Genomic DNA, 10,776 nt, shown 5'->3' on the forward strand with positions numbered 1-10,776 from the left:
TGAAAGTGGATCATATATGTAGTCGAAATGTAAAATATTTTTTTTATTTGGTGCCCTCTTGACCGAGAAAAGACAGAAAATAACTTAAGGGCACATTTGTATGCAAGACAACAACTCCCACAATGCACCACATTGCACAGCTCTGCAAGCCACACCGACTAATCCAGAACAGCGCAAACAGTGAAATCACTCTTTTGTCTACAAGGTAACGTTAGCTGTCACCAGAGTTTGAAATTCATTTCCCACAAAATGTCTAGGCGAGCAGGACGAGGGTGAGGAATGTGAGAGCGGCGCAAGGCCGGTGAAGATGGCTGATATATTGATTCAGTTTCTGCAAGTGAAGTCCCACCTACTGATCTGTAATAGGCCTGTAGTGTGAGTGGGTCCCACCCCCTGAAATAAGGAGGAGCTAATGTCTCTATACTTTTCAAACCTACCCAGCTTCACCCCCTGATCCCTAAACCCACCCATACACCTACCCAACTCCACCCCTCAGATCTGACTCCACCCCTGGATCTTGTGTACTGCAATAAGGTGCTACTGGGAAAATAAGTCGAATAAACCATGACCATTCAAAAATATGACTGGGTTTCTAAAGATACAAAGCTTAATGAAAATAGGTGAAGTGTCCCTTTAAAATAAATCGATTTAATCATTTAATCGATTTAATAAGTCTATATACCACCTGGCCCTACATTGTTACCATACCATGTTTTGCTTAGCATGCGAGTTTCTAGCATCTTTAAGCCACTCCTCCAATTCTTCCACTTCAGACATGGTGGCCAGCGGAACACTGATATTTTGAGGCATCTCAGCCATAGGAGTTTCCGTCCCCATTCTTGCGGCAATGTTATTTACAGCAGCAGCCAGCTGCATCTGCTGCTCCTTGATATGTTCCAGCAAAGTTAGAATGTGCAGCTCAGCCGCTACAAAAGGAGTTAAGAAATAACTATATTAAAAGTACTACAGTGTTTCACATCTACAACGTCACACAAAGAGGAGCTGCAGAAAGCCGTGTTAGAGTCTTGTTCAGCTCACATTTATTTACATGTAAAGAGTTCAGATGCAAAAGCCTCTAAGTGCCATTTGAAATTTTGTTCTAGAATGACCATTTTTATCAAGCTTGTGTATTTAAGTTCAGTGATTTCACTTAAATGACAATTCATAGGTAATCTTCATTGTAGTTTAAGTGAAATTACTGAACTTAAATATACAAGCTTGATAAAAATGATCATTTTAGAAGAAAATTTCAAATGGCACTTAGAGGCTTTTGCATCTGAACTCTTCATGTCCTCTCTGGTTTAACCATTTCAGACACGCAGACTATAACTGCAGAAAGGCTGCTGGCAGAAATATTTACAATACATCAGAAACAATCAGTTTAATGGCTCACTACCGTTAGCACTCCTCCACTGATAAACACGGCATTAGCTTTGTGGCTTATTTAGTAAAGGGCAGCTACCTGCTGAATGTTGCTGGTCTGTGGACGTAACGTATTACTATTTCATAGTCATGAAAATAAACTAAACGCATTAAATGAGAAATTGTATTCAAACTTTTGGCCTGTGTGTGTGTGTGTGTGTGTATGTATGTGTGGATATATATACAGTAGTATATATATGCACACATACACACACACACACACACACACACACACACTATACATCATATCCTTCTATAAGTTTTTTTTTTTTTTCAAAATAGCTCATTCAAACCATGTAGTCGGTCACAGAGTTTAAAAAAAAATATATTTTACCAGAGCAAGGAACAGGTGCAGTGCCAGTCCTCCCCAGTCTAAAAGTGGGGACAAAACAATGGCCTTGATAGTCATTTGTAAGAGGAGTGGCAGTGATCCGGCGCCTAGGACTTGAGGGTATGCGAGACGTAGGGGTAGGAACAAGTGCCACTGGACCTGAGGAGATGTAGATTAAACATATTATTTTTGCAAACAGGTGAGTACTTTGATAGGAAAAGCTTAACAAAAATACTCTATTGTGGTACCTGTGTAACTACCACGATCACATTGCCTCAGATCAGGCAGAGGTCCAGCAGAAATCTGGCATGGAGGACTTGAAGGTATGAAAGGTGGAGGGACGGGAGCAAGTGGTGCAGCCGCTGAGGAGAAGGCATTTGAAAATTTCATTATTAGGGCCCAAAAACCGACAACAGATTTTAAAACAGCCCTTGTTATCTTATAGAAGAAAATTTGCAGCATACGTATATTTAAAGAAAAAAAAAAGGAGACATTCAGAGGTTGATCAATGTAGTAGCAGAAAGTAGGTGTAAGAAAAGGTGTTACTTGAGCTGCGCAGAAGTAAGTTGACAGAAATGGACATAGGCTATGCATTACCCCTTTTCCACCAAAAAAGAACTGGTTCGGAACTGTTGCTGGTTCAAAGTTGGTTCGGAGATGGTTCAGCTTCCGTTCAGAACCTGTTTGATTTTCCACTGACTAGAGCGCCCAGGGAACGAAGTTGTTACGTCACTGTGTACGTCGCCATACGTCTTAGCTAGACACGCTTGCAAGTACAACATTACTTCGGGATTATCTCTCAAATTTAGTAAGTGTGAGTGCGCTGGGGCTGGCACGTAACTTACATTTGCAGCCTGACTCATATGAGTATTCAATGTGCTGCGGTTCCCTGACAGCAACAGCTGGCTGTTTTGAATGAGACGACCCGGTTACTGTGAATGGGGAGCGCTTTATGAACGCGAGCAGCGCCGGGGACAGTGTGTCTGTTCGTGTGTATAAATCGCTCCGGATTATAAAGCGCACTGTCGTTTTTTGAGAAAATTAAAGACTTTATAGTGTGGAAAATATGACCCCGCACCCAAAATACTATCAAAACACTCCAACTCAGCCTCTATTCTTCGTGAAAGATGGATAAAAAGAAGCAGATGAAACAAAAACATTGAAAAAATGATATACTATCCGGCCAAATCACAGAGATGTCGATTCGCACGGGACTAATATTATCACAGGACCTCGGTGTTCTATTTATAACAGCAAAACGATAGTTTAGGCGAATGTGAGAGTGTAGCGGTGGATGGAATATTTAGTTGTAATCTCACCCTCACACTCAGTCATGATTTTGTGAGACAGCTTTTCACTCAACGGGAAATCTTGTCATGTTTTTATCTCGCGAGATCTCGTCACACCCCTAGTCCCTAAGCAAGACACTCAAGCCTAGTTGCTCAAGAGGCGTACGACCTCTGAAATATATATCAATTGTCGCTTTGGATAAAAGCATCAGCTAAATGAACAAATTTAAATGATATTTCATAACTAGGGGTTGAATGATCCTACTGCAGTACAAGAACATACCAGTGAAATGAAGATGTTCAGAATGATTCGGATCTGGCAGAGGTCTAGCTGAGAAGTTAGGAGTCGGTGGAGGAATAGTTGGTGCTGGAGTGAGAGAGTGATAAGTGGGTCTTGTAAAGTCGCTTTGGATAAAAGCATCAGCTAAATGAACAAATGTAAATGATATTTCATAACCAGGGGTTGAATGATCCTACTGCAGTACAAGAACATACCAGTGAAATGAAGATGTTCAGAATGATTCGGATCTGGCAGAGGTCTAGCTGAGAAGTTAGGAGTCGGTGGGGGAATAGTTGGTGCTGGAGTGAGAGAGTGATAAGTGGGTCTTGTATTGTTCCTCTCCTCTGGCTCACTTTCAGAGTCTGTATCACCAAAGATGAGCCTAACAAACAAAGTAACCCCCCAAGCCCTAGTTAACAATGTGGCATTTGCAAAAAATACTAAAATTAGTTAAGAAAATCAAAAATAGCCCCTGCAACCAACTTTAAAATGTGAGAAATGTTGTGCTAAATGTCGATACTCAAAATATTTAATTAGTCGACACTATTAGTTTGCACTAGGAATCAGTTACTACATTGAAATGCAAGATGCAATACCATTTCTACCTTTGTCATTTGACATTCAGTGCATATAGCTATATCAGAAAAAGACTAAATGCTGTCTTGCAAAACTTCTTTGTGAGATCTCTGAATAATTGTATCTGACTGCAGTGAATGGTCTTTTGTTTTTAAATCATGTATACGTGCAAATACAAAACCTTGGCTTAATTTTTCTTTTCCTAGCTACTACTACTTCTTGTTCGTCATCTGTTTGTAGCTCCGATGTATTACAGGTCAGCGAAGCCCTCAGCTTTTCTCTGGCTTTTTGATAATCACCTGATCAGAATTGAGAAAAGATTAAATATTAGTTTATCTCTGCTGTTCTGTGTCTAAAATCACTGTTAACAATAAAGTGCATTAATAAATAAAACAATGTGTGTGTTAAAAAATAAAAAAAATTAAAAATAATAATAATAATAATTAAAAAATAAATAAATATATATATATATATATATATATATATATATATATATATATATATATATATATATAAACATTTAACCCAAGTGAGCAGTAAAGACAAAATGATACAGATAATGTGTGTGTGACAGTGAGTGTGAAGTTGGCAGTTAGCTGTGAACGTAGCAATGCATGTGTGCGAGTGAAAGGAGTAGTTTTTCACTTTTCAAAAACCTTTTGCTGATAATTTACTCACCCCCATGTCATCCAAGATGTCCATGTCTTTCTTTCTTCAGTCGTAAAGAAATTAAGGGTTTTGATGAAAACATTCCAGGATTTTTCTCCATATAATGGACTTCAATGGGAACCAAACCCGTGTCCATTCTCAAACCATAGCCTATAGTTTGGCGATAGTGATGTGTGCACTGAAACTCATTTGGACCTTGAACCGTTTGGTTCCCACTGAAGTCCATTATATGGAGAAAATCCTGGAATGTTTTCATCAAAAACCTTCATTTCTTTTCGACTGAAGAAACACATGGACATCTTGGATGACATGGGGGTGAGTAAATTATCAGCAAAAGTTGTTTTTTTTTTAAAGTGTACTACTCCTTTAAGCAGTAAAGTTATAGCTGTGTAGAATGTGTAAAGCTTAGGCTGTGAATAAATGCCCCAACGCAAGACTTAAGTCAAGTCCTGATGTTAGCAACAAGCTAAAGTGGCCCAGGCTCATTATGTGCTGATATTTAAGGTCAATCAGCTATTCTCATTTTAGTGATAGCAGCTCCCTCAAGCTTCAGCTTAACTTAATGGGAGGTGTCTCTCTGACAACTAGAGAAAACTATTGTCAGACCAGCCATTTGTAGCAATTGTCACTGTAAAAATAGAAAACTATTTTTACAGTTTTTTACATTTTTAGAAAAAAACAGGAAGTTATTTCTGCAAAAAAATAAAAATACTTCTGTTTTCACATCTTTACTTTTTGCACCAAAGTATTGATTACTATCAGTATTGACAAGCAGTATCAATATCAATAAAATCCTACCAATACCCATCACTATGACAGCCTTTAACTTCAGTTTGCAGTTACACACACATATACAAACCCAGTTAGCAAGTATTTGACAATTTAATACTTAATAGGTTGAAAAGTTGTGGAATAGGAACATATTAGTGCACCCTTACCAGCTCTTGAAAGGACTCGAACGTCATACATTTTCCAGTCTGATCCTGGCACCTCATGTTTTTGAACAGCTCTGTTGATGCGTTCATCGCTTTTATAGCTTGGCCACAAAGTCGCACCATCTTCAAACCATGAGTCTGATATAATATTTACAGTCTTGGACTCTGTAAATTCTGCAACTATATACATCTGAAAAGGCAAAATATGTTGTTGTTATTTTTTTAAGTTTTAAGTTCTTTTAACTCAGATTTAATTTTTTTTTCTGTGTTATTTTAACCCCCCTCCACTTAAATACTATCTGTGATCATTATAGCAGCACAAGCACCGCTTGTGAAGTCTTGTTAACGACATAGCCTATCAGAAAACCAACCGGGTAGCTAATGAATTACATCTGCACTGGTGTGTTCACTGTTGTTTTATCTCGTGCTTGTAAAACACCTTTGCATAGCGAGTCAATGGCTAAGCGAGTGAGAGTGAGAGAACGGCAGAAAGTGATGTGGAAAGCGAGTAATAAGTTGTCAGTCTGGCAGTAATGTACAGAGTAGGTCACAGTCAGGGAACTACACTGCGACCAAAATGGTCTCATATGCGACCTTTTGAAACCCCATTGCGACCCTAATTTGTAATGGGTCGCAAATGTATCACTGTTAGTCAGGGTTAATTAAAATTAAAGAAAACAAATTGATCTGAAATATAGCAAATTAATTTTACATTCATTCAAGTACAATTACCAAACATATATCAAGGTCATTTTGTCTTTTTATTAATTTAATTAATAAACTATTTATATAAAACTATTTTCAGTGCACTACAAATAAACTGGTTCTATGCCTTTATTAATAAAACTTAAACAACTTAAAAATACGAGGCTTAAGAGATTTATAAAATGCCTTCTGCATTTTTGTTTTGCTTTTCACTCCATTGTACCGAAATCGTACCGAACAGTCTGAATGTCTGAACCGAGGTATGAACCCAACCGTGACTTCTGTACCGTTCCACCCCTAATGCAGTTTCATTATTATTCATTACTATCCAGAGAGCGGCTTACTATAAATAATTTGTGCCACCAAATCATGTTTTGCCACCAGTGGAAAAGGTTAGTGTAGTTCCCTGACAGTGTGTCTGTTATTAAAAGTCTGTCTGTTGCTACACAACTACTGCAAAGTGAAGGCGATTAGCACTAGCTAACATCTTCCTGACCTTCAGACCTTCGGACTGGATGACGAGGACTGGACTACACACACAGTTTAAGGGGAAAGTACATAAACACACACAATATTACCAGGGTTAAATAACCAAAATAACAGATTACGTCGGTTAGAGGCTCTGAATTTTTAGATATTCGTTAGGGATACTCACATCATTTCAATTGTGGAGTAGGTTGCTCTCCTTAATGTCTGTCCGTGTGTTAGTATTAAGTCAGTCTTAAGTCTTTTTGTCTCCCACTTCTCAGCTCCTCAAACTCACTTCTAAGCCACCACCACACCTATGCCCTATCACTATGACTATGCAAAAAGGGCATGACAACAAACCTATCTTTATAAGGTAGGAGCACACACTTATGAGATATCTCTGATGCTTTGGCCACCTTAAATGGCCCTGTTGGTTGAGTGACAATAAATACTTTGAGAAAATCAGAACTCAGGGGATAGCTGAAGAAATTTCCCATGTTTGTAAAAACTTTATATACTACATGAATTTCTTCTGCTGTTTGAATGATGTTGTATATCCCACATATATCTCTGCCTATAGCAAAAACATTGTCACCTGTGGAAACTTTCATTTGCCATTTTTCTGTGTGTAGCTCTCTGTATTGTGCTTCTGCCTGAAGGCCATCAGGAACAGGTCCAACATAATGTTGCTTTTTTAAACCCTTACAAGGCAACTCAATGCTGCAAATATTTTGAACCTCTGATAACCTTCTTATTATCTGAGCAAGTGGAAATTCCGGCTTTCTTACAAACCTCTTTAGTTTATGGAGGTAATTCTCATACGGAAAGGCAGAGATAGAGTCCAAACAACCATGTAGCTGTACATCTGCAGATAAGTGGACCAAAGCATGCACATTATAAACAACTGCATCTCTGCCATACAGCTCCCCAAAGTGACTTACAAACATGGTGAGCAAAGTGTTTGCATAATTACTATACACCAAGCAGAGCTTTGGACTGACAAGGATGCAAATACCTGTATATAACAACATAAAGTTGTTGTATACATTACTGTCTACATATGGTGCCAGAACAACAGGGCCTGTATACAGGAGAAATTGTCTTAACTCAGTTGCTTTCCAACGATCTAGCTCTCTGAGGGATCTTGGTTTCCTTGCAAACTCTGCTGGAATATAAGAACGCATCCGAGTTAGACTTTCTGTAATCCTGTCAACAAGACTAGAGGACAAACGAAACTTCAAAGGGCCCCTCATCCAAATATTTAACAGTCGACGCATTACACCTAAACATGCAAGGTGCATGTAATCTAGGGGGAACTGAGTTACCATACCAACATCTAAGTCAGAAAATCCATGTGGTCCTCTATGATGATGGCCCTCATCAGCCCTCTCTGAAAATGATGAGTCAGTCCGTAACATGTAATCATTAATGGGGTATGTCATTCGCTTGTTAATGTAAACACCTGGCTGGCAACATTTATCACATCCATGGTATCCGTTGTGAGCCTTTGTGTTTTTTACAAATGCCCTAGCAGGTGTATCACACACCACAGAATCCAGTTTGATGAACACCTTTTTCCCTTTGAAATCAAATCCTCTCTGCAGCTGCTGTAGCTCATGAGTGAAGTCTTGCAAAAAATCATTGGCAGCATTTGGTTTTTTTACACCACAAAAAATGCCAATTACAGCAGGTTCCTTCATTGGAACACTTAAAAGAAGTCCTAAAATAGGCCACAACTGCATATTTGTGCTTTTAAAAAGTGGTAGCCCATCAATATTAATCTGCAGCCTAAATGTAAAGCCATCAGCAACACTGACAATCAGTTGAGTTAAGGTGTTATAAAGCGCTTTCAGGATACCTCTATAATGATAAAACCCACCACATTTTTCTTGGATTCTGTAGTCCATTTTGGTTTTGAGAATAGTCCTAGCATCTTTGGGCAGTTCTGGGTGGTACACCCTCAACAAACTAAGAAGAGCTGTGAGTGCTACTAAAGAAACACTGAACTGGATAGCCCAACTGGCCAAGCTGTCCAAAAGGCTCACATGCTCATTTAATTCTTCTGCATCAGACTCTGAAACAAGTTCTCCCTCTGCCCATTCTATGTCTGTGTGGCCATCTGAATTGTCAGAGTCACTAGAGTCACAGTCATCATCATCATCAGCCTCACTGGTGGTGTGAGAATCATTGTTGTCATCAGCCTCACTGGTAGCGCAACAGTTGTTGTTGCTATCGTTGTCATCGGTGTTGTGACAGGTGTCTACTTTGTTTGCTACTGTCTGCTCTGATGTTAACTGACAGTCTTCAGCAATTTCATGGAGTCGTTTTTCGAGTGAAAAACGGGCCCTTCGCCTGACTCCAGAGCTTGTTAATAGAGGTTGACTCCTTTTCATCTTGTCTCTAAATAAGATTTTTTGTGACAAAAAAAAAAAAGAATGAACCATCACAGTGTACTGGCAGGGTTCCCCAAGTAAAATGTATGAATTTGTAAGACCTTTATAATACCACTTAGAAAATAATGTAATGCCAAATTCACAGTATGAAGGATTTAATGGAAAATCTGTATGGATTTGAAGCCCTAGATTTACCAAGTACTTGAATTTACTAAACATCTTATTATTCATTGTTAATACACAATAACATTGTTGTATTAAGGGCACCCACCCACCCTTCCATGGCCTCACAAAACACCTTTAGGTTACAAAAATGTTGAACTAAAGCTAATCAGTTTTCTTTCCTGAAAATTGACTATTCGTGCCAGAGCACATGCACACTCTACAGTCAACATCGTCAAGTAATCACACATCAGCTGATTTCCTGTCAGCTCTTTGGTACAATTAACTTCACCACCAATCTCCTCCTGTAACTGTCTTCACATTACGCTATAGGAGAACCACATACAACATATCAAATTGGCTCGGAGTTGATGAATTTAGCTCGAGGATACACACAACATCCAGTTTTCAAAATAAGTTGCCTTTATAAAACGGTTAGTTCCAATCATTGATTCTGAATGGTCAATAGCTGTGCTTTATTCACGATGAAACACGGCTATGACCGCTTCACCCAACGGTTCTATTTATCACTGCGCCCTTAGCAACACCCTTAGCAACCACACATATCAACATAAACATAGAAAAAAAACTTAAGGATTAAAAAGGCTAAAATGTTGAAAGTTAATTTCGAATTGCTACGTGGCATGACGATGGATAAGTGGTTTGAGGAACAATTTGGAGAGACTTTTACAAATACGAACCATCATGCTGAAGTGCTGAAATGTAACATTGATACATTTGAGAAAAATACCATGCAGCAAACCCATCAGCCTCTAGACAAAACAAAACATTTCTTACAGCTCCTGACAGATATTTAACATAAGCTTAACATTAACCTAGCACACTAAGTTATATCCCTCGGAAAACGACCCAAATATGGCCAGCCGTTTTAACATTTAATCATTTTAACCTACTAGTCTCTATTTTCATGCTACTAGTACTTATTTTTTAGATTCTAGTATCTATTCCATTAAGTACTAGTACTTATTCAGTAGCTACTAGTGCTTATTCTTTAGATACTAGTGCCTTTTCTTTAGATACTAGTACTTATTCATTAGATACTAGTTCTTATTCATTAGATGCTAGTCCTTATTTATTAGATACCAGTGCTTTTTTATTAGTTAATAGTACTTATTCATTAGATACTAGTATTTATTTATTAGATACTAGTACCTATTAAATTGATACTAGTACTTATTTCAATAGTGACTAGTAACTATTCTTTTGTTACTAGTAACAGTTTTTTTTTGCCATTGACTTCTATGGGGATCTGTCATATACTAGTATATTAGATACTAGTAGTTATTCATTAGGTACTAGTGCCTATTCAATAGATACTAGTACCTATTAAATAGATACTAGTACCTATTAAATAGATACTCATATTTATACATTAGCTACTAGTACTTATTCAATAGATACTAGTACTTATTCATTAGATACTAGTACTTATTCTTTAGATACTAGTACATATTCAATAGATACTAGTACCTATTTATTAGATACTAGTATTTATTCCAAATGCTACTAGTAAGAATTTTTATTT

General features: G+C 37.9%; 2 protein-coding genes and 1 long non-coding RNA gene across 3 annotated transcripts in view; all 3 read right to left on the reverse strand.

Moving 5' to 3' along the window:
* LOC148981910 (uncharacterized) overlaps positions 1-10,776 on the reverse strand; it is a 75,932-nt gene that overhangs the window by 16,895 nt on the left and 48,261 nt on the right. The window lies entirely within an intron of this gene.
* LOC148981912 (uncharacterized) lies at positions 700-6,243 on the reverse strand. The gene is made up of 7 exons (XM_089129318.1): positions 5,506-6,243; positions 4,080-4,197; positions 3,538-3,704; positions 3,326-3,409; positions 2,002-2,115; positions 1,757-1,912; positions 700-926 (listed from the first exon to the last, which is right to left on the reverse strand). Exons 1-7 carry the CDS (start codon positions 5,690-5,692, stop codon positions 700-702), a joined length of 1,053 nt encoding a protein of 350 aa, XP_088985444.1. The 5' UTR covers positions 5,693-6,243.
* LOC148981913 (uncharacterized) lies at positions 5,558-8,658 on the reverse strand. Its single transcript, XM_089129106.1, has 2 exons — positions 6,863-8,658; positions 5,558-5,692 (listed from the first exon to the last, which is right to left on the reverse strand). Exon 1 carries the CDS (start codon positions 8,580-8,582, stop codon positions 6,990-6,992), a length of 1,593 nt encoding a protein of 530 aa, XP_088985232.1. The 5' UTR covers positions 8,583-8,658; the 3' UTR covers positions 5,558-5,692; positions 6,863-6,989.

This window comes from Pimephales promelas, chromosome 3, assembly GCF_988280905.1.
Source record: "Pimephales promelas chromosome 3, fPimPro1.hap1.1, whole genome shotgun sequence".
NCBI classification, from domain to species: Eukaryota; Metazoa; Chordata; class Actinopteri; order Cypriniformes; family Leuciscidae; genus Pimephales; species Pimephales promelas.